This window comes from Arvicanthis niloticus, chromosome 16 (genome assembly GCF_011762505.2).
Source record: "Arvicanthis niloticus isolate mArvNil1 chromosome 16, mArvNil1.pat.X, whole genome shotgun sequence".
NCBI classification, from domain to species: Eukaryota; Metazoa; Chordata; class Mammalia; order Rodentia; family Muridae; genus Arvicanthis; species Arvicanthis niloticus.
Window position 1 is genome coordinate 45,185,686 of NC_047673.1, and position 23,437 is coordinate 45,209,122.

At 48.3% G+C, this 23,437-nt stretch overlaps 6 protein-coding genes across 6 annotated transcripts; all 6 read right to left on the reverse strand.

Moving 5' to 3' along the window:
* Positions 1 to 4,058: 4,058 nt before the first annotated feature.
* On the reverse strand, positions 4,059 to 5,426 carry LOC117721306 (uncharacterized). The gene has a single exon (XM_034519897.1). The coding sequence runs from the start codon at positions 5,424 to 5,426 to the stop codon at positions 4,059 to 4,061; it is 1,368 nt and encodes a 455-aa protein (XP_034375788.1).
* A 1,425-nt stretch (positions 5,427 to 6,851) lies between these two features.
* LOC117721307 (uncharacterized) lies at positions 6,852 to 8,219 on the reverse strand. Its single transcript, XM_034519898.1, has one exon. The coding sequence runs from the start codon at positions 8,217 to 8,219 to the stop codon at positions 6,852 to 6,854; it is 1,368 nt and encodes a 455-aa protein (XP_034375789.1).
* Positions 8,220 to 9,630: 1,411 nt separating this feature from the next.
* Positions 9,631 to 10,998, reverse strand: LOC117721309 (uncharacterized). Its single transcript, XM_034519899.1, has one exon. It carries the CDS (start codon positions 10,996 to 10,998, stop codon positions 9,631 to 9,633), a length of 1,368 nt encoding a protein of 455 aa, XP_034375790.1.
* A 1,435-nt stretch (positions 10,999 to 12,433) lies between these two features.
* On the reverse strand, positions 12,434 to 13,801 carry LOC117721310 (uncharacterized). Its single transcript, XM_034519900.1, has one exon. The coding sequence runs from the start codon at positions 13,799 to 13,801 to the stop codon at positions 12,434 to 12,436; it is 1,368 nt and encodes a 455-aa protein (XP_034375791.1).
* Positions 13,802 to 15,224: 1,423 nt separating this feature from the next.
* Positions 15,225 to 16,592, reverse strand: LOC117721311 (uncharacterized). Its single transcript, XM_034519901.1, has one exon. It carries the CDS (start codon positions 16,590 to 16,592, stop codon positions 15,225 to 15,227), a length of 1,368 nt encoding a protein of 455 aa, XP_034375792.1.
* Positions 16,593 to 20,645: 4,053 nt separating this feature from the next.
* On the reverse strand, positions 20,646 to 22,204 carry LOC117721312 (uncharacterized). Its single transcript, XM_076913727.1, is given in 2 exon segments — positions 20,646 to 20,788; positions 20,791 to 22,204. Coding segments are annotated over 2 exon segments (1,557 nt in total).
* Positions 22,205 to 23,437: the final 1,233 nt, after the last annotated feature.

Below are 23,437 nucleotides of genomic sequence, written 5' to 3' on the forward strand. Positions count from 1 at the left end.
GTAGAGCGAGTGTCCAGGTGTTCAGAGGTCTCTATAAATTGGCTAAGTTTTAGAAGCTACGATTTGTACTTCCCACAATTATAGTTAACTCAGTCATTCTGGATTTCTGACGGGGTTGAAAACTTATAGCTATTTACCTTGAGAGAAAAGATTTGAGTGGATGGTCGTCAGCTGACATTCATCCTAAAGCCAAGGAAAAAGCCAGGTTCAGAACTAAGTGTTTTAGTTAGGATAGATGACAGAGGTGCTGGTTAGTCAACAAAAGGATGGACTGGGTATTAGGACTATCTTGTACCTCACTGGTACAAATTGGCATAATTATGCTCTAATTGTATTTTGAGAGAAATGTTTCCTTTTAACAGGAAGGGTGATGTGTAGGAGGACCTAAGGTGGGAGGAGTACTGAGAGGAAGAAAAGGAGTAAGAAGAGGAGAAGAAGAAGGAGAGGAGAAGCTAGGTGATGAAAGAGAGATAGAGGGGGGAGACAGGGAGGCAGATGTTCATGTATCTCCACCAGTCAAAGATAGTTGATATATCTAGGTTGGGTAGTGGGTTACACCTCTGATTGAACAATACCAAACTTATAAAGCCTATGATTAACATTTTTTTAAAAAATGTATAAATGCAAAAAGGAAAAGGGGGCATGGGATAGGGGTTTTCTAAGGGGGGGGAATGGGGAAAGGGGATGGCATCTGAAGTGTAAATGAAAGATCTAATAAATAAAAAAAAGAAAAAAAAGAAAAAAAAAGAAAAAGACATATATGCCTTTTCCCTTCTTTAGAGAGAGAATATGATGATTGTTATTTGTTGTGATTTAACATTAAATAAGCCCAAAATTTTTGTTAAATAAAGTAATATATGTTTAAAAGTGAAAAATAAAGATCTCTCAGAAGATAGCCATTACAGGCTCCTGTCTACAAGCACATCATAGAATAAATAACAATTTCAAGTGCTGAAACATGAGATGTATACAATGTTGGGCTGTTCACTAGACCACCTTTCCTTCAATCTCTTCGTGACTTTTATCACTGCAGTTTTTTTACATGAACAATTCTGAATCCGATATTTTGATGTGTTTAGTAACACTGTTCCTGCTCTTGAGACCCTGCCTATCTAGTGGAGGTGAACTCTGAGATTTCTCTCTACATCATTGGGCATTTTTTATAAGGTCAACCACATAGTGTCCTGAGCATGGGTCCTCCAAACTCCCAACACTCTTAGGCTGTATTCTGCTCACCCTCTGTTCTTCTCTCTTGTCCCCACCATATGTGTTCTTCTTTACCCCTCCCACTCTGACACAGGTCACACCCTCCCTTTGACTCCCATGATTATTTTCTTCCCCATGATAACTGGGACTGAATTATCCTCACTTACGCATTTTAACATGTTGAACTTCTTATGATCTGTGAATTATATACTAGGTAATCTGTAGGTTTTGGCAACTATCCACTTATTACTGTGTACATACCATGCATGTCCTTTTGAGTCTGGGTTGCCTCACTAAGGACATGTCCTAGTTACATCCATCTGTTTGCAAAATGTATGGTATCCTAATTCTTAATAGCTCATTATGATTCCATTGTGTAAATGAATCATATTCTCTGTTTCCTTTTTTCAGTTGAGGGACATCAGGAGTGTTTCAGATTCTGCCTATTACAAATCAGATTGCTATGAACACAGTGGAACATGTGTTCTTGTGGTATGTTGTGGCATCTTTTGGATATATGTCCAAGAGTGTTATAGCTGTGTCTTTCAGTACAACTATTTCCAACTTTCTAAGAAACCACCAGATTGATTTCCAGAGTGATTGAATCAATTTGCAATCCCACCAGCAATGGAGGAGTGTTATGTGTGTGACTCTTACTCCACATCTTTGTCAGCATGTCCTTTCACTTAAGTTTTGATCTCAGCCATTCTGGTTAGAGTAAGATGGAATCTCATGTTTGTATGGATTCACATTTACCTGATGAATAAGGACTTTCAACATTTCTTCAAGTATTTCTTGACTATTCTTTTTTTCTTCTATTGTGAGTTCTCTTTATCTTTCCACCTCATTTTTAATTGAGTTATTTGATTTCTGGATGTAAACTTCTTGAGTTTTTATACATTTTTTGAGTTTAATTCTCAACTAAATGTGGTATTCTTGGATATTTCTTCCCAAACAGTAGGTTGGCCATTTGTCTTATTGACTGTGTCTTTTGACTTCTTCGAGCTTTATACTTTCATGAGTTTCCATTATCCTATTATTCAATTATATACACAAACATATATATTTGAATATATGTACATATATACAAATGAATATAAACATACATGTGTTTTCATATACAGAGTCTAATTTATGTGCATGCACACAAACACACACACTATATATATATATATAATGTATACACACACACACACACACACACACACACACATATATATATATATATATATGTTGGAGGCTGATTTTTTAGCAGAAAGCAGCTATCAGCTTTGCAGCCATCTTGAGCCATATACCCTGACATGAGACTTGAATTACAATAGCCTACAACAGCTGAGAACACTCCGATAATTTGGGTTTAGATACCTTGAGATTAAAGGCGCGTGAGATTATAGGTGTGTGACTTAAGAGTATGGCTTAGAAGTATAGAGATCAGAGTTAGAGACAAGACCCAAGGGCATGATTAAAGGCGTAACTTAGAGGCGTGGCTTAGAATCAGACTATAAAAGACAAAACCAGACATCAGACTAGAGAGAGAGATTCATACACATCAGACATTAGGTAGAATCTGCCCTCACCCTTGCTCTTGCTGAACCTGACCTGCAGACTGGAGTAGCAGCTTGGGCCGGGATACAGTGGCCGCCCAACATTTTGCTCAGGCCAAGATATTTTTTTGCCGCCCCAACGGGGATTAGTGCGGTCCCCAATATATATATATATATATATATATATATATATATATATATATATATATATATGAATGAAATCCTGGGATGAAAATGGTGAAGTCATTTTCTTGCTAACATGATTTTAATCCACAAAAGTTTTACAGTCATTCTTAGTGAGTCATTGAATAAGTATAATCTCAGCACTGGAGAGGTAATCATGTTTGATCCTGAGACTCACTCAGAGCCATTAAATCGTGCTTGTTATGTTCCATGTCAGTGAGAGAGATACTCACTAAAAATATAAGGTTAAAATTACCAAAATATGATAAATAAAAATGGAACATGGCATATTTCACTGTCACAAGACTAGAAAGAACTGGTCAGTAGAACCAAATGTTGTAAAGAAATATTGAAGACATGCATACCACCTAACTAAAAATGATTTAAAAAGTAAAATCTGATTATGGTGAATGAGGGTTTTGATCTGTTCTTAGGTTAAGTTTAGAAGAATTTTATTGAGTATTTTTGTATCCACTGTTGATAGGATTTCAAACTTGTAAAACCACTGTGGAAAACAATGCAATGCTTTCTCAAATAATTGAAAAGAGTGCAACCTGAAGAACATGCATTATCAGTACTGGATATAAACACCAAAACATGGTAGAAAATATACAATGGACACATGCTGCACTATTTTCATTGCAGACTTATTTGTAATAACCAGAAGGCAGAAGTAGCTCAGATATTTGGCCCAGTTATTTTTCTCATTTCTATGAGCAAATTTCTGTTTGTGCTCTCTCTGTCCACCTGTGTGTGTGTGTGTGTGTGTGTGTGTGTGTGTATGTTTGTCTCCTATTCTTCACCACACACATACACATAGCTGTACCACACAACACAACACACACACACACACACACACACACACACACACATAAGCACACTCACACAACCACACAGACAAACACGCAATTGATTTTGGTATTAATTTATTGACTTATTTGTATCCATGTTTATTCCCTCTTAGATTCACTAGCTTAATTGTTTAGCATTTGCCTCAAGAGTCTTGATAGAAGTGTGTGCAGAGCCTGACAGCTTGTGCCAGTTCTTTGCTGGGGGTGAGTGGGTATGTCCAATCCATCCATGTCCAGGGGTTGCAGGCCTCTGATTGTGGAGAACATTTGGGGTTCACCTTTTAGAGAAGCGATTGCTGTAGTCCTTCAGTGCTTTGGCCATGAGAGGGGTGGGTCTCTTAGCAGGGGCCTTCTTGCAGTCTCTTGCTACAGAGGGCAGCTGGGGAGCCTTCTGGGTTCTGGGATGGGCAGAAGCCTTAGGAAGGCTGTGTGAATGTGGAGCAAAGGCAGCCCCTCTGGGTCCAGGCTGTCCTTGTTGGTCAGGACCCTTGTGCTGGGTGTGGAAGACCATCTTTGTCTGTCTGGCTTGCAGCCTCTTGTCCAATGTGTTTTGGATGCGGGCTCTGAGTCTTTGCAGCCTCTCCTCTTGGGATTCCTGAAGCTGTAGGTGTGTGGCAGACTCAGGGCTGCTATGGGTTGGCTTGCAGGTCTGGGTCTCAGGCTGGGAGTTTTCATCCAGTTGCTCTGGCTCAGCTTCATCCTTGAGAGCCTGGCCGTGAGCAGCATTCCTGATGCCAAGGCCCTCCTCTGAATGGAGCCTTTGGTGGGATTTCTGCTGGAGATGGGCTGCAGGCCTGCAACCCGAATAGACTTGGGTCTTGTGCTTCTTCCTCAGTGCCCACCAGCAAGTTGAGGAGTCTTGATCCTGCTGAGAGGAAGAGGGATCCAGGACAACATCCGGTGGGAAGCAGGCTTGGCCAGTCGAGGGGGACTCCGGAATGGCACAGTCAGTGATGGGACTCGGCTCCTTGGAGCTTCTAGACTCACCTGGAGGGACCTTGGCAGCTGGCCTCTGCACCCCAGCCAGACTGGGGGATTCCCTCTTCCTCTTGCAGGGAGGCAGGGCCAAAGAAGAAGAAGATGAAGAAGAAGAGCAGTATTCAGCTTGGAGGCAACTCCACAATGAACCATCCCCAGGGGCTTCCTCCTGCTTCCAGTGGTCTGGTGGCTGGCTCTTCCTGTGCCCTCCACACAAAAGCCACTTGGGATTGCCTGTCTCAGAACCTGGCTTTCTGGAGAGGAGGGGCTCGGCTCCTTCATGCTGCCAAGTCTTCTCCAGGCTTGCCCTGGGCGGTCTTTCCTGCACCTGGTTCTGGCTACCTAGGTGCCGCTCAGAGCTCAGGCTTTCTCTTGGATCCAGGTTCTGACTGCTAGGTGCCCAAGGATCGGCCCTTATGTGTGATGTTTGGCTCGGGAGCCCAGGGGACCACTTGGCTACTAAGTCCTTTACAAATTGGACTAGAAGCTGCTGTTTCTTCAGCTGCTTGATGGTCTCTCTGAAGCCAATCTCTGCCAGGTAGTCACACAGGCTCGGCACAGTAGACAGTTCCATCAGGGTTTGGTAGATCTTTCTTTGGTCGGTCTCTCTACAAAGGTCATCGAACAGCTTCTGCAGGACAGCTGTCTGAGAGCCTGACTCCATGTCCCCTCACGAGGGCAGGATGGGAGACTCTGGGATCAATGGGCATGCTCGACTCAGCTCCTGTGTCCACCTCTAGGCAGGTGTGTGCTCACCTGAGCAGAGAACACCTACAGACAGTGGCACACAGGCTAATGGTCTTTGCCTCTGCTGGCATCCCTCTTTTATACTTGCAATGGGGCGGGATCCCCACGCCTGGTCTCTAAGCCACGCCCACTGGCCAACCCTCATCTCTTCCTATCTACCTCCAATCCCTAACCTGAGAAAGAAAGAAGGAAGGAAAGAAAGAAGGAAAGAGAAAGAAAGAAAGAAAGAAAGAAAGAAAGAAAGAAAGAAAGAAAGAAAGAAAGAAAGAAAGAAAGAAAAAAAGGAAGGACAGAAGGAAGGAAGGAAGGAAGGAAGGAAGGAAGGAAGGAAGAAAAACAGAAACCAGGATGGAGTCTGCTCATGTCAGACTTTTTCCAGAGTGTAAAATGGTAACACAGCCATGTGACCTAGAGACAAGAAATTTTCCTGTGAAGGCCAAATTGTTGGAAACACCAACTTGCTGCAAGCCTCTCTTGGCTTCGAATTCCTTCCTTCTTCCAACCAGCTCTTTGCCCATGGCTGTCCTCACAGGTGCACATAACTACAGCCCAGCCACACCTTTGTGATTCCAGGCTGGTATTGGGCTTCTCTGTCTCCACTTCCAGGGTTATCTGGAAACCAGAGTTCATTTCCTTTGAATCTGCCTGCCACACTGCATCATTGTCTTTCACTGTTTTGCTCATTATCATCACTGTTTTTCTCCTTTTCCGGTTTCCATCTCTCCATTACAAATTAGAAGTGATTACTCAGTGCTTACTTTATAAATTAGTGGATATGCTGTAGGTTTCCTCAATGCCTTTTGCTGATCTGGTTATGTGACCTTGGTTCCCAAGGACTCTCAAAGTGATGGTCTTAGGGTGGGTGCCAATATGTCTGTGCTCTCACCCTAAGGAGAGATAATATCTTTGGCCCAGTTATTTTTCTCATTTCTATGAGCAAATTTCTGTTTGTGCTCTCTCTGTCCACCTGTGTGTGTGTGTGTGTGTGTGTGTGTGTGTGTGTGTATGTTTGTCTCCTATTCTTCACCACACACATACACATAGCTGTACCACACAACACAACACACACACACACACACACACACACACATAAGCACACTCACACAACCACACAGACAAACACGCAATTGATTTTGGTATTAATTTATTGACTTATTTGTATCCATGTTTATTCCCTCTTAGATTCACTAGCTTAATTGTTAGCATTTGCCTCAAGAGTCTTGATAGAAGTGTGTGCAGAGCCTGACAGCTTGTGCCAGTTCTTTGCTGGGGGTGAGTGGGTATGTCCAATCCATCCATGTCCAGGGGTTGCAGGCCTCTGATTGTGGAGAACATTTGGGGTTCACCTTTTAGAGAAGCGATTGCTGTAGTCCTTCAGTGCTTTGGCCATGAGAGGGGCGGGTCTCTTAGCAGGGGCCTTCTTGCAGTCTCTTGCTACAGAGGGCAGCTGGGGAGCCTTCTGGGTTCTGGGATGGGCAGAAGCCTTAGGAAAGCTGTGTGAATGTGGAGCAAAGGCAGCCCCTCTGGGTCCAGGCTGTCCTTGTTGGTCAGGACCCTTGTGCTGGGTGTGGAAGACCATCTTTGTCTGTCTGGCTTGCAGCCTCTTGTCCAATGTGTTTTGGATGCGGGCTCTGAGTCTTTGCAGCCTCTCCTCTTGGGATTCCTGAAGCTGTAGGTGTGTGGCAGACTCAGGGCTGCTATGGGTTGGCTTGCAGGTCTGGGTCTCAGGCTGGGAGTTTTCATCCAGTTGCTCTGGCTCAGCTTCATCCTTGGGAGCCTGGCCGTGAGCAGCATTCCTGATGCCAAGGCCCTCCTCTGAATGGAGCCTTTGGTGGGATTTCTGCTGGAGATGGGCTGCAGGCCTGCAACCCGAATAGACTTGGGTCTTGTGCTTCTTCCTCAGTGCCCACCAGCAAGTTGAGGAGTCTTGATCCTGCTGAGAGGAAGAGGGATCCAGGACAACATCCGGTGGGAAGCAGGCTTGGCCAGTCGAGGGGGACTCCGGAATGGCACAGTCAGTGATGGGACTCGGCTCCTTGGAGCTTCTAGACTCACCTGGAGGGACCTTGGCAGCTGGCCTCTGCACCCCAGCCAGACTGGGGGATTCCCTCTTCCTCTTGCAGGGAGGCAGGGCCAAAGAAGAAGAAGATGAAGAAGAAGAGCAGTATTCAGCTTGGAGGCAACTCCACAATGAACCATCCCCAGGGGCTTCCTCCTGCTTCCAGTGGTCTGGTGGCTGGCTCTTCCTGTGCCCTCCACACAAAAGCCACTTGGGATTGCCTGTCTCAGAACCTGGCTTTCTGGAGAGGAGGGGCTCGGCTCCTTCATGCTGCCAAGTCTTCTCCAGGCTTGCCCTGGGCGGTCTTTCCTGCACCTGGTTCTGGCTACCTAGATGCCGCTCAGAGCTCAGGCTTTCTCTTGGATCCAGGTTCTGACTGCTAGGTGCCCAAGGATCGGCCCTTATGTGTGATGTTTGGCTCGGGAGCCCAGGGGACCACTTGGCTACTAAGTCCTTTACAAATTGGACTAGAAGCTGCTGTTTCTTCAGCTGCTTGATGGTCTCTCTGAAGCCAATCTCTGCCAGGTAGTCACACAGGCTCGGCACAGTAGACAGTTCCATCAGGGTTTGGTAGATCTTTCTTTGGTCGGTCTCTCTACAAAGGTCATCGAACAGCTTCTGCAGGACAGCTGTCTGAGAGCCTGACTCCATGTCCCCTCACGAGGGCAGGATGGGAGACTCTGGGATCAATGGGCACGCTCGACTCAGCTCCTGTGTCCACCTCTAGGCAGGTGTGTGCTCACCTGAGCAGAGAACACCTACAGACAGTGGCACACAGGCTAATGGTCTTTGCCTCTGCTGGCATCCCTCTTTTATACTTGCAATGGGGCGGGATCCCCATGCCTGGTCTCTAAGCCACGCCCACTGGCCAACCCTCATCTCTTCCTATCTACCTCCAATCCCTAACCTGAGAAAGAAAGAAGGAAGGAAAGAAAGAAGGAAAGAGAAAGAAAGAAAGAAAGAAAGAAAGAAAGAAAGAAAGAAAGAAAGAAAGAAAGAAAAAAAGGAAGGACAGAAGGAAGGAAGGAAGGAAGGAAGGAAGGAAGGAAGGAAAACAGAAACCAGGATGGAGTCTGCTCATGTCAGACTTTTTCCAGAGTGTAAAATGGTAACACAGCCATGTGACCTAGAGACAAGAAATTTTCCTGTGAAGGCCAAATTGTTGGAAACACCAACTTGCTGCAAGCCTCTCTTGGCTTCGAATTCCTTCCTTCTTCCAACCAGCTCTTTGCCCATGGCTGTCCTCACAGGTGCACATAACTACAGCCCAGCCACACCTTTGTGATTCCAGGCTGGTATTGGGCTTCTCTGTCTCCACTTCCAGGGTTATCTGGAAATCAGAGTTCATTTCCTTTGAATCTGCCTGCCACACTGCATCATTGTCTTTCACTGTTTTGCTCATTATCATCACTGTTTTTCTCCTTTTCCGGTTTCCATCTCTCCATTACAAATTAGAAGTGATTACTCAGTGCTTACTTTATAAATTAGTGGATATGCTGTAGGTTTCCTCAATGCCTTTTGCTGATCTGGTCATGTGACCTTGGTTCCCAAGGACTCTCAAAGTGATGGTCTTAGGGTGGGTGCCAATATGTCTGTGCTCTCACCCTAAGGAGAGATAATATCTTTGGCCCAGTTATTTTTCTCATTTCTATGAGCAAATTTCTGTTTGTGCTCTCTCTGTCCACCTGTGTGTGTGTGTGTGTGTGTGTGTGTGTGTATGTTTGTCTCCTATTCTTCACCACACACATACACATAGCTGTACCACACAACACAACACACACACACACACACACACACACACACACACACATAAGCACACTCACACAACCACACAGACAAACACGCAATTGATTTTGGTATTAATTTATTGACTTATTTGTATCCATGTTTATTCCCTCTTAGATTCACTAGCTTAATTGTTAGCATTTGCCTCAAGAGTCTTGATAGAAGTGTGTGCAGAGCCTGACAGCTTGTGCCAGTTCTTTGCTGGGGGTGAGTGGGTATGTCCAATCCATCCATGTCCAGGGGTTGCAGGCCTCTGATTGTGGAGAACATTTGGGGTTCACCTTTTAGAGAAGCGATTGCTGTAGTCCTTCAGTGCTTTGGCCATGAGAGGGGTGGGTCTCTTAGCAGGGGCCTTCTTGCAGTCTCTTGCTACAGAGGGCAGCTGGGGAGCCTTCTGGGTTCTGGGATGGGCAGAAGCCTTAGGAAGGCTGTGTGAATGTGGAGCAAAGGCAGCCCCTCTGGGTCCAGGCTGTCCTTGTTGGTCAGGACCCTTGTGCTGGGTGTGGAAGACCATCTTTGTCTGTCTGGCTTGCAGCCTCTTGTCCAATGTGTTTTGGATGCGGGCTCTGAGTCTTTGCAGCCTCTCCTCTTGGGATTCCTGAAGCTGTAGGTGTGTGGCAGACTCAGGGCTGCTATGGGTTGGCTTGCAGGTCTGGGTCTCAGGCTGGGAGTTTTCATCCAGTTGCTCTGGCTCAGCTTCATCCTTGGGAGCCTGGCCGTGAGCAGCATTCCTGATGCCAAGGCCCTCCTCTAAATGGAGCCTTTGGTGGGATTTCTGCTGGAGATGGGCTGCAGGCCTGCAACCCGAATAGACTTGGGTCTTGTGCTTCTTCCTCAGTGCCCACCAGCAAGTTGAGGAGTCTTGATCCTGCTGAGAGGAAGAGGGATCCAGGACAACATCCGGTGGGAAGCAGGCTTGGCCAGTCGAGGGGGACTCCGGAATGGCACAGTCAGTGATGGGACTCGGCTCCTTGGAGCTTCTAGACTCACCTGGAGGCACCTTGGCAGCTGGCCTCTGCACCCCAGCCAGACTGGGGGATTCCCTCTTCCTCTTGCAGGGAGGCAGGGCCAAAGAAGAAGAAGATGAAGAAGAAGAGCAGTATTCAGCTTGGAGGCAACTCCACAATGAACCATCCCCAGGGGCTTCCTCCTGCTTCCAGTGGTCTGGTGGCTGGCTCTTCCTGTGCCCTCCACACAAAAGCCACTTGGGATTGCCTGTCTCAGAACCTGGCTTTCTGGAGAGGAGGGGCTCGGCTCCTTCATGCTGCCAAGTCTTCTCCAGGCTTGCCCTGGGCGGTCTTTCCTGCACCTGGTTCTGGCTACCTAGATGCCGCTCAGAGCTCAGGCTTTCTCTTGGATCCAGGTTCTGACTGCTAGGTGCCCAAGGATCGGCCCTTATGTGTGATGTTTGGCTCGGGAGCCCAGGGGACCACTTGGCTACTAAGTCCTTTACAAATTGGACTAGAAGCTGCTGTTTCTTCAGCTGCTTGATGGTCTCTCTGAAGCCAATCTCTGCCAGGTAGTCACACAGGCTCGGCACAGTAGACAGTTCCATCAGGGTTTGGTAGATCTTTCTTTGGTCGGTCTCTCTACAAAGGTCATCGAACAGCTTCTGCAGGACAGCTGTCTGAGAGCCTGACTCCATGTCCCCTCACGAGGGCAGGATGGGAGACTCTGGGATCAATGGGCACGCTCGACTCAGCTCCTGTGTCCACCTCTAGGCAGGTGTGTGCTCACCTGAGCAGAGAACACCTACAGACAGTGGCACACAGGCTAATGGTCTTTGCCTCTGCTGGCATCCCTCTTTTATACTTGCAATGGGGCGGGATCCCCACGCCTGGTCTCTAAGCCACGCCCACTGGCCAACCCTCATCTCTTCCTATCTACCTCCAATCCCTAACCTGAGAAAGAAAGAAGGAAGGAAAGAAAGAAGGAAAGAGAAAGAAAGAAAGAAAGAAAGAAAGAAAGAAAGAAAGAAAGAAAGAAAGAAAGAAAGAAAAAAAGGAAGGACAGAAGGAAGGAAGGAAGGAAGGAAGGAAGGAAGGAAGGAAGGAAGGAAGGAAAACAGAAACCAGGATGGAGTCTGCTCATGTCAGACTTTTTCCAGAGTGTAAAATGGTAACACAGCCATGTGACCTAGAGACAAGAAATTTTCCTGTGAAGGCCAAATTTTTGGAAACACCAACTTGCTGCAAGCCTCTCTTGGCTTCGAATTCCTTCCATCTTCCAACCAGCTCTTTGCCCATGGCTGTCCTCACAGGTGCACATAACTACAGCCCAGCCACACCTTTGTGATTCCAGGCTGGTATTGGGCTTCTCTGTCTCCACTTCCAGGGTTATCTGGAAATCAGAGTTCATTTCCTTTGAATCTGCCTGCCACACTGCATCATTGTCTTTCACTGTTTTGCTCATTATCATCACTGTTTTTCTCCTTTTCCGGTTTCCATCTCTCCATTACAAATTAGAAGTGATTACTCAGTGCTTACTTTATAAATTAGTGGATATGCTGTAGGTTTCCTCAATGCCTTTTGCTGATCTGGTCATGTGACCTTGGTTCCCAAGGACTCTCAAAGTGATGGTCTTAGGGTGGGTGCCAATATGTCTGTGCTCTCACCCTAAGGAGAGATAATATCTTTGGCCCAGTTATTTTTCTCATTTCTATGAGCAAATTTCTGTTTGTGCTCTCTCTGTCCACCTGTGTGTGTGTGTGTGTGTGTGTGTGTGTGTGTGTGTATGTTTGTCTCCTATTCTTCACCACACACATACACATAGCTGTACCACACAACACAACACACACACACACACACACACACACACACACACACATAAGCACACTCACACAACCACACAGACAAACACGCAATTGATTTTGGTATTAATTTATTGACTTATTTGTATCCATGTTTATTCCCTCTTAGATTCACTAGCTTAATTGTTAGCATTTGCCTCAAGAGTCTTGATAGAAGTGTGTGCAGAGCCTGACAGCTTGTGCCAGTTCTTTGCTGTGGGGGTGAGTGGGTATGTCCAATCCATCCATGTCCAGGGGTTGCAGGCCTCTGATTGTGGAGAACATTTGGGGTTCACCTTTTAGAGAAGCGATTGCTGTAGTCCTTCAGTGCTTTGGCCATGAGAGGGGCGGGTCTCTTAGCAGGGGCCTTCTTGCAGTCTCTTGCTACAGAGGGCAGCTGGGGAGCCTTCTGGGTTCTGGGATGGGCAGAAGCCTTAGGAAGGCTGTGTGAATGTGGAGCAAAGGCAGCCCCTCTGGGTCCAGGCTGTCCTTGTTGGTCAGGACCCTTGTGCTGGGTGTGGAAGACCATCTTTGTCTGTCTGGCTTGCAGCCTCTTGTCCAATGTGTTTTGGATGCGGGCTCTGAGTCTTTGCAGCCTCTCCTCTTGGGATTCCTGAAGCTGTAGGTGTGTGGCAGACTCAGGGCTGCTATGGGTTGGCTTGCAGGTCTGGGTCTCAGGCTGGGAGTTTTCATCCAGTTGCTCTGGCTCAGCTTCATCCTTGGGAGCCTGGCCGTGAGCAGCATTCCTGATGCCAAGGCCCTCCTCTGAATGGAGCCTTTGGTGGGATTTCTGCTGGAGATGGGCTGCAGGCCTGCAACCCGAATAGACTTGGGTCTTGTGCTTCTTCCTCAGTGCCCACCAGCAAGTTGAGGAGTCTTGATCCTGCTGAGAGGAAGAGGGATCCAGGACAACATCCGGTGGGAAGCAGGCTTGGCCAGTCGAGGGGGACTCCGGAATGGCACAGTCAGTGATGGGACTCGGCTCCTTGGAGCTTCTAGACTCACCTGGAGGGACCTTGGCAGCTGGCCTCTGCACCCCAGCCAGACTGGGGGATTCCCTCTTCCTCTTGCAGGGAGGCAGGGCCAAAGAAGAAGAAGATGAAGAAGAAGAGCAGTATTCAGCTTGGAGGCAACTCCACAATGAACCATCCCCAGGGGCTTCCTCCTGCTTCCAGTGGTCTGGTGGCTGGCTCTTCCTGTGCCCTCCACACAAAAGCCACTTGGGATTGCCTGTCTCAGAACCTGGCTTTCTGGAGAGGAGGGGCTCGGCTCCTTCATGCTGCCAAGTCTTCTCCAGGCTTGCCCTGGGCGGTCTTTCCTGCACCTGGTTCTGGCTACCTAGGTGCCGCTCAGAGCTCAGGCTTTCTCTTGGATCCAGGTTCTGACTGCTAGGTGCCCAAGGATCGGCCCTTATGTGTGATGTTTGGCTCGGGAGCCCAGGGGACCACTTGGCTACTAAGTCCTTTACAAATTGGACTAGAAGCTGCTGTTTCTTCAGCTGCTTGATGGTCTCTCTGAAGCCAATCTCTGCCAGGTAGTCACACAGGCTCGGCACAGTAGACAGTTCCATCAGGGTTTGGTAGATCTTTCTTTGGTCGGTCTCTCTACAAAGGTCATCGAACAGCTTCTGCAGGACAGCTGTCTGAGAGCCTGACTCCATGTCCCCTCACGAGGGCAGGATGGGAGACTCTGGGATCAATGGGCACGCTCGACTCAGCTCCTGTGTCCACCTCTAGGCAGGTGTGTGCTCACCTGAGCAGAGAACACCTACAGACAGTGGCACACAGGCTAATGGTCTTTGCCTCTGCTGGCATCCCTCTTTTATACTTGCAATGGGGCGGGATCCCCATGCCTGGTCTCTAAGCCACGCCCACTGGCCAACCCTCATCTCTTCCTATCTACCTCCAATCCCTAACCTGAGAAAGAAAGAAGGAAGGAAAGAAAGAAGGAAAGAGAAAGAAAGAAAGAAAGAAAGAAAGAAAGAAAGAAAGAAAGAAAGAAAGAAAAAAAGGAAGGACAGAAGGAAGGAAGGAAGGAAGGAAGGAAGGAAGGAAGGAAGGAAGGAAGAAAAACAGAAACCAGGATGGAGTCTGCTCATGTCAGACTTTTTCCAGAGTGTAAAATGGTAACACAGCCATGTGACCTAGAGACAAGAAATTTTCCTGTGAAGGCCAAATTGTTGGAAACACCAACTTGCTGCAAGCCTCTCTTGGCTTCGAATTCCTTCCTTCTTCCAACCAGCTCTTTGCCCATGGCTGTCCTCACAGGTGCACATAACTACAGCCCAGCCACACCTTTGTGATTCCAGGCTGGTATTGGGCTTCTCTGTCTCCACTTCCAGGGTTATCTGGAAATCAGAGTTCATTTCCTTTGAATCTGCCTGCCACACTGCATCATTGTCTTTCACTGTTTTGCTCATTATCATCACTGTTTTTCTCCTTTTCCGGTTTCCATCTCTCCATTACAAATTAGAAGTGATTACTCAGTGCTTACTTTATAAATTAGTGGATATGCTGTAGGTTTCCTCAATGCCTTTTGCTGATCTGGTCATGTGACCTTGGTTCCCAAGGACTCTCAAAGTGATGGTCTTAGGGTGGGTGCCAATATGTCTGTGCTCTCACCCTAAGGAGAGATAATATCTTTGGCCCAGTTATTTTTCTCATTTCTATGAGCAAATTTCTGTTTGTGCTCTCTCTGTCCACCTGTGTGTGTGTGTGTGTGTGTGTGTGTGTGTATGTTTGTCTCCTATTCTTCACCACACACATACACATAGCTGTACCACACAACACAACACACACACACACACACACACACACACACACACACACACATAAGCACACTCACACAACCACACAGACAAACACGCAATTGATTTTGGTATTAATTTATTGACTTATTTGTATCCATGTTTATTCCCTCTTAGATTCACTAGCTTAATTGTTAGCATTTGCCTCAAGAGTCTTGATAGAAGTGTGTGCAGAGCCTGACAGCTTGTGCCAGTTCTTTGCTGGGGGTGAGTGGGTATGTCCAATCCATCCATGTCCAGGGGTTGCAGGCCTCTGATTGTGGAGAACATTTGGGGTTCACCTTTTAGAGAAGCGATTGCTGTAGTCCTTCAGTGCTTTGGCCATGAGAGGGGTGGGTCTCTTAGCAGGGGCCTTCTTGCAGTCTCTTGCTACAGAGGGCAGCTGGGGAGCCTTCTGGGTTCTGGGATGGGCAGAAGCCTTAGGAAGGCTGTGTGAATGTGGAGCAAAGGCAGCCCCTCTGGGTCCAGGCTGTCCTTGTTGGTCAGGACCCTTGTGCTGGGTGTGGAAGACCATCTTTGTCTGTCTGGCTTGCAGCCTCTTGTCCAATGTGTTTTGGATGCGGGCTCTGAGTCTTTGCAGCCTCTCCTCTTGGGATTCCTGAAGCTGTAGGTGTGTGGCAGACTCAGGGCTGCTATGGGTTGGCTTGCAGGTCTGGGTCTCAGGCTGGGAGTTTTCATCCAGTTGCTCTGGCTCAGCTTCATCCTTGGGAGCCTGGCCGTGAGCAGCATTCCTGATGCCAAGGCCCTCCTCTAAATGGAGCCTTTGGTGGGATTTCTGCTGGAGATGGGCTGCAGGCCTGCAACCCGAATAGACTTGGGTCTTGTGCTTCTTCCTCAGTGCCCACCAGCAAGTTGAGGAGTCTTGATCCTGCTGAGAGGAAGAGGGATCCAGGACAACATCCGGTGGGAAGCAGGCTTGGCCAGTCGAGGGGGACTCCGGAATGGCACAGTCAGTGATGGGACTCGGCTCCTTGGAGCTTCTAGACTCACCTGGAGGCACCTTGGCAGCTGGCCTCTGCACCCCAGCCAGACTGGGGGATTCCCTCTTCCTCTTGCAGGGAGGCAGGGCCAAAGAAGAAGAAGATGAAGAAGAAGAGCAGTATTCAGCTTGGAGGCAACTCCACAATGAACCATCCCCAGGGGCTTCCTCCTGCTTCCAGTGGTCTGGTGGCTGGCTCTTCCTGTGCCCTCCACACAAAAGCCACTTGGGATTGCCTGTCTCAGAACCTGGCTTTCTGGAGAGGAGGGGCTCGGCTCCTTCATGCTGCCAAGTCTTCTCCAGGCTTGCCCTGGGCGGTCTTTCCTGCACCTGGTTCTGGCTACCTAGATGCCGCTCAGAGCTCAGGCTTTCTCTTGGATCCAGGTTCTGACTGCTAGGTGCCCAAGGATCGGCCCTTATGTGTGATGTTTGGCTCGGGAGCCCAGGGGACCACTTGGCTACTAAGTCCTTTACAAATTGGACTAGAAGCTGCTGTTTCTTCAGCTGCTTGATGGTCTCTCTGAAGCCAATCTCTGCCAGGTAGTCACACAGGCTCGGCACAGTAGACAGTTCCATCAGGGTTTGGTAGATCTTTCTTTGGTCGGTCTCTCTACAAAGGTCATCGAACAGCTTCTGCAGGACAGCTGTCTGAGAGCCTGACTCCATGTCCCCTCACGAGGGCAGGATGGGAGACTCTGGGATCAATGGGCACGCTCGACTCAGCTCCTGTGTCCACCTCTAGGCAGGTGTGTGCTCACCTGAGCAGAGAACACCTACAGACAGTGGCACACAGGCTAATGGTCTTTGCCTCTGCTGGCATCCCTCTTTTATACTTGCAATGGGGCGGGATCCCCACGCCTGGTCTCTAAGCCACGCCCACTGGCCAACCCTCATCTCTTCCTATCTACCTCCAATCCCTAACCTGAGAAAGAAAGAAGGAAGGAAAGAAAGAAGGAAAGAGAAAGAAAGAAAGAAAGAAAGAAAGAAAGAAAGAAAGAAAGAAAGAAAGAAAGAAAGAAAAAAAGGAAGGACAGAAGGAAGGAAGGAAGGAAGGAAGGAAGGAAGGAAGGAAGGAAGGAAGGAAGAAAAACAGAAACCAGGATGGAGTCTGCTCATGTCAGACTTTTTCCAGAGTGTAAAATGGTAACACAGCCATGTGACCTAGAGACAAGAAATTTTCCTGTGAAGGCCAAATTGTTGGAAACACCAACTTGCTGCAAGCCTCTCTTGGCTTCGAATTCCTTCCTTCTTCCAACCAGCTCTTTGCCCATGGCTGTCCTCACAGGTGCACATAACTACAGCCCAGCCACACCTTTGTGATTCCAGGCTGGTATTGGGCTTCTCTGTCTCCACTTCCAGGGTTATCTGGAAATCAGAGTTCATTTCCTTTGAATCTGCCTGCCACACTGCATCATTGTCTTTCACTGTTTTGCTCATTATCATCACTGTTTTTCTCCTTTCCGGTTTCCATCTCTCCATTACAAATTAGAAGTGATTACTCAGTGCTTACTTTATAAATTAGTGGATATGCTGTAGGTTTCCTCAATGCCTTTTGCTGATCTGGTCATGTGACCTTGGTTCCCAAGGACTCTCAAAGTGATGGTCTTAGGGTGGGTGCCAATATGTCTGTGCTCTCACCCTAAGGAGAGATAATATCTTTGGCCCAGTTATTTTTCTCATTTCTATGAGCAAATTTCTGTTTGTGCTCTCTCTGTCCACCTGTGTGTGTGTGTGTGTGTGTGTGTGTGTGTGTGTATGTTTGTCTCCTATTCTTCACCACACACATACACATAGCTGTACCACACAACACAACACACACACACACACACACACACACACACACACATAAGCACACTCACACAACCACACAGACAAACACGCAATTGATTTTGGTATTAATTTATTGACTTATTTGTATCCATGTTTATTCCCTCTTAGATTCACTAGCTTAATTGTTAGCATTTGCCTCAAGAGTCTTGATAGAAGTGTGTGCAGAGCCTGACAGCTTGTGCCAGTTCTTTGCTGTGGGGGTGAGTGGGTATGTCCAATCCATCCATGTCCAGGGGTTGCAGGCCTCTGATTGTGGAGAACATTTGGGGTTCACCTTTTAGAGAAGCGATTGCTGTAGTCCTTCAGTGCTTTGGCCATGAGAGGGGCGGGTCTCTTAGCAGGGGCCTTCTTGCAGTCTCTTGCTACAGAGGGCAGCTGGGGAGCCTTCTGGGTTCTGGGATGGGCAGAAAGCCTTAGGAAGGCTGTGTGAATGTGGAGCAAAGGCAGCCCCTCTGGGTCCAGGCTGTCCTTGTTGGTCAGGACCCTTGTGCTGGGTGTGGAAGACCATCTTTGTCTGTCTGGCTTGCAGCCTCTTGTCCAATGTGTTTTGGATGCGGGCTCTGAGTCTTTGCAGCCTCTCCTCTTGGGATTCCTGAAGCTGTAGGTGTGTGGCAGACTCAGGGCTGCTATGGGTTGGCTTGCAGGTCTGGGTCTCAGGCTGGGAGTTTTCATCCAGTTGCTCTGGCTCAGCTTCATCCTTGGGAGCCTGGCCGTGAGCAGCATTCCTGATGCCAAGGCCCTCCTCTGAATGGAGCCTTTGGTGGGATTTCTGCTGGAGATGGGCTGCAGGCCTGCAACCCGAATAGACTTGGGTCTTGTGCTTCTTCCTCAGTGCCCACCAGCAAGTTGAGGAGTCTTGATCCTGCTGAGAGGAAGAGGGATCCAGGACAACATCCGGTGGGAAGCAGGCTTGGCCAGTCGAGGGGGACTCCGGAATGGCACAGTCAGTGATGGGACTCGGCTCCTTGGAGCTTCTAGACTCACCTGGAGGGACCTTGGCAGCTGGCCTCTGCACCCCAGCCAGACTGGGGGATTCCCTCTTCCTCTTGCAGGGAGGCAGGGCCAAAGAAGAAGAAGATGAAGAAGAAGAGCAGTATTCAGCTTGGAGGCAACTCCACAATGAACCATCCCCAGGGGCTTCCTCCTGCTTCCAGTGGTCTGGTGGCTGGCTCTTCCTGTGCCCTCCACACAAAAGCCACTTGGGATTGCCTGTCTCAGAACCTGGCTTTCTGGAGAGGAGGGGCTCGGCTCCTTCATGCTGCCAAGTCTTCTCCAGGCTTGCCCTGGGCGGTCTTTCCTGCACCTGGTTCTGGCTACCTAGGTGCCGCTCAGAGCTCAGGCTTTCTCTTGGATCCAGGTTCTGACTGCTAGGTGCCCAAGGATCGGCCCTTATGTGTGATGTTTGGCTCGGGAGCCCAGGGGACCACTTGGCTACTAAGTCCTTTACAAATTGGACTAGAAGCTGCTGTTTCTTCAGCTGCTTGATGGTCTCTCTGAAGCCAATCTCTGCCAGGTAGTCACACAGGCTCGGCACAGTAGACAGTTCCATCAGGGTTTGGTAGATCTTTCTTTGGTCGGTCTCTCTACAAAGGTCATCGAACAGCTTCTGCAGGACAGCTGTCTGAGAGCCTGACTCCATGTCCCCTCACGAGGGCAGGATGGGAGACTCTGGGATCAATGGGCACGCTCGACTCAGCTCCTGTGTCCACCTCTAGGCAGGTGTGTGCTCACCTGAGCAGAGAACACCTACAGACAGTGGCACACAGGCTAATGGTCTTTGCCTCTGCTGGCATCCCTCTTTTATACTTGCAATGGGGCGGGATCCCCACGCCTGGTCTCTAAGCCACGCCCACTGGCCAACCCTCATCTCTTCCTATCTACCTCCAATCCCTAACCTGAGAAAGAAAGAAGGAAGGAAAGAAAGAAGGAAAGAGAAAGAAAGAAAGAAAGAAAGAAAGAAAGAAAGAAAGAAAGAAAGAAAGAAAGAAAGAAAAAAAGGAAGGACAGAAGGAAGGAAGGAAGGAAGGAAGGAAGGAAGGAAGGAAGGAAGAAAAACAGAAACCAGGATGGAGTCTGCTCATGTCAGACTTTTTCCAGAGTGTAAAATGGTAACACAGCCATGTGACCTAGAGACAAGAAATTTTCCTGTGAAGGCCAAATTGTTGGAAACACCAACTTGCTGCAAGCCTCTCTTGGCTTCGAATTCCTTCCTTCTTCCAACCAGCTCTTTGCCCATGGCTGTCCTCACAGGTGCACATAACTACAGCCCAGCCACACCTTTGTGATTCCAGGCTGGTATTGCGCTTCTCTGTCTCCACTTCCAGGGTTATCTGGAAATCAGAGTTCATTTCCTTTGAATCTGCCTGCCACACTGCATCATTGTCTTTCACTGTTTTGCTCATTATCATCACTGTTTTTCTCCATTTTCCGGTTTCCATCTCTCCATTACAAATTAGAAGTGATTACTCAGTGCTTACTTTATAAATTAGTGGATATGCTGTAGGTTTCCTCAATGCCTTTTGCTGATCTGGTCATGTGACCTTGGTTCCCAAGGACTCTCAAAGTGATGGTCTTAGGGTGGGTGCCAATATGTCTGTGCTCTCACCCTAAGGAGAGATAATATCTTTGGCCCAGTTATTTTTCTCATTTCTATGAGCAAATTTCTGTTTGTGCTCTCTCTGTCCACCTGTGTGTGTGTGTGTGTGTGTGTGTGTGTGTGTGTGTGTGTATGTTTGTCTCCTATTCTTCACCACACACATACACATAGCTGTACCACACAACACAACACACACACACACACACACACACACACACACACACACACACATAAGCACACTCACACAACCACACAGACAAACACGCAATTGATTTTGGTATTAATTTATTGACTTATTTGTATCCATGTTTATTCCCTCTTAGATTCACTAGCTTAATTGTTAGCATTTGCCTCAAGAGTCTTGATAGAAGTGTGTGCAGAGCCTGACAGCTTGTGCCAGTTCTTTGCTGTGGGGTGAGTGGGTATGTCCAATCCATCCATGTCCAGGGGTTGCAGGCCTCTGATTGTGGAGAACATTTGGGGTTCACCTTTTAGAGAAGCGATTGCTGTAGTCCTTCAGTGCTTTGGCCATGAGAGGGGCGGGTCTCTTAGCAGGGGCCTTCTTGCAGTCTCTTGCTACAGAGGGCAGCTGGGGAGCCTTCTGGGTTCTGGGATGGGCAGAAGCCTTAGGAAGGCTGTGTGAATGTGGAGCAAAGGCAGCCCCTCTGGGTCCAGGCTGTCCTTGTTGGTCAGGACCCTTGTGCTGGGTGTGGAAGACCATCTTTGTCTGTCTGGCTTGCAGCCTCTTGTCCAATGTGTTTTGGATGCGGGCTCTGAGTCTTTGCAGCCTCTCCTCTTGGGATTCCTGAAGCTGTAGGTGTGTGGCAGACTCAGGGCTGCTATGGGTTGGCTTGCAGGTCTGGGTCTCAGGCTGGGAGTTTTCATCCAGTTGCTCTGGCTCAGCTTCATCCTTGGGAGCCTGGCCGTGAGCAGCATTCCTGATGCCAAGGCCCTCCTCTGAATGGAGCCTTTGGTGGGATTTCTGCTGGAGATGGGCTGCAGGCCTGCAACCCGAATAGACTTGGGTCTTGTGCTTCTTCCTCAGTGCCCACCAGCAAGTTGAGGAGTCTTGATCCTGCTGAGAGGAAGAGGGATCCAGGACAACATCCGGTGGGAAGCAGGCTTGGCCAGTCGAGGGGGACTCCGGAATGGCACAGTCAGTGATGGGACTCGGCTCCTTGGAGCTTCTAGACTCACCTGGAGGGACCTTGGCAGCTGGCCTCTGCACCCCAGCCAGACTGGGGGATTCCCTCTTCCTCTTGCAGGGAGGCAGGGCCAAAGAAGAAGAAGATGAAGAAGAAGAGCAGTATTCAGCTTGGAGGCAACTCCACAATGAACCATCCCCAGGGGCTTCCTCCTGCTTCCAGTGGTCTGGTGGCTGGCTCTTCCTGTGCCCTCCACACAAAAGCCACTTGGGATTGCCTGTCTCAGAACCTGGCTTTCTGGAGAGGAGGGGCTCGGCTCCTTCATGCTGCCAAGTCTTCTCCAGGCTTGCCCTGGGCGGTCTTTCCTGCACCTGGTTCTGGCTACCTAGGTGCCGCTCAGAGCTCAGGCTTTCTCTTGGATCCAGGTTCTGACTGCTAGGTGCCCAAGGATCGGCCCTTATGTGTGATGTTTGGCTCGGGAGCCCAGGGGACCACTTGGCTACTAAGTCCTTTACAAATTGGACTAGAAGCTGCTGTTTCTTCAGCTGCTTGATGGTCTCTCTGAAGCCAATCTCTGCCAGGTAGTCACACAGGCTCGGCACAGTAGACAGTTCCATCAGGGTTTGGTAGATCTTTCTTTGGTCGGTCTCTCTACAAAGGTCATCGAACAGCTTCTGCAGGACAGCTGTCTGAGAGCCTGACTCCATGTCCCCTCACGAGGGCAGGATGGGAGACTCTGGGATCAATGGGCACGCTCGACTCAGCTCCTGTGTCCACCTCTAGGCAGGTGTGTGCTCACCTGAGCAGAGAACACCTACAGACAGTGGCACACAGGCTAATGGTCTTTGCCTCTGCTGGCATCCCTCTTTTATACTTGCAATGGGGCGGGATCCCCATGCCTGGTCTCTAAGCCACGCCCACTGGCCAACCCTCATCTCTTCCTATCTACCTCCAATCCCTAACCTGAGAAAGAAAGAAGGAAGGAAAGAAAGAAGGAAAGAGAAAGAAAGAAAGAAAGAAAGAAAGAAAGAAAGAAAGAAAGAAAGAAAAAAAGGAAGGACAGAAGGAAGGAAGGAAGGAAGGAAGGAAGGAAGGAAGGAAGGAAGGAAGGAAGGAAGAAAAACAGAAACCAGGATGGAGTCTGCTCATGTCAGACTTTTTCCAGAGTGTAAAATGGTAACACAGCCATGTGACCTAGAGACAAGAAATTTTCCTGTGAAGGCCAAATTGTTGGAAACACCAACTTGCTGCAAGCCTCTCTTGGCTTCGAATTCCTTCCTTCTTCCAACCAGCTCTTTGCCCATGGCTGTCCTCACAGGTGCACATAACTACAGCCCAGCCACACCTTTGTGATTCCAGGCTGGTATTGGGCTTCTCTGTCTCCACTTCCAGGGTTATCTGGAAATCAGAGTTCATTTCCTTTGAATCTGCCTGCCACACTGCATCATTGTCTTTCACTGTTTTGCTCATTATCATCACTGTTTTTCTCCATTTCCGGTTTCCATCTCTCCATTACAAATTAGAAGTGATTACTCAGTGCTTACTTTATAAATTAGTGGATATGCTGTAGGTTTCCTCAATGCCTTTTGCTGATCTGGTCATGTGACCTTGGTTCCCAAGGACTCTCAAAGTGATGGTCTTAGGGTGGGTGCCAATATGTCTGTGCTCTCACCCTAAGGAGAGATAATATCTTTGGCCCAGTTATTTTTCTCATTTCTATGAGCAAATTTCTGTTTGTGCTCTCTCTGTCCACCTGTGTGTGTGTGTGTGTGTGTGTGTGTGTGTGTGTGTATGTTTGTCTCCTATTCTTCACCACACACATACACATAGCTGTACCACACAACACAACACACACACACACACACACACACACACACACACACACACATAAGCACACTCACACAACCACACAGACAAACACGCAATTGATTTTGGTATTA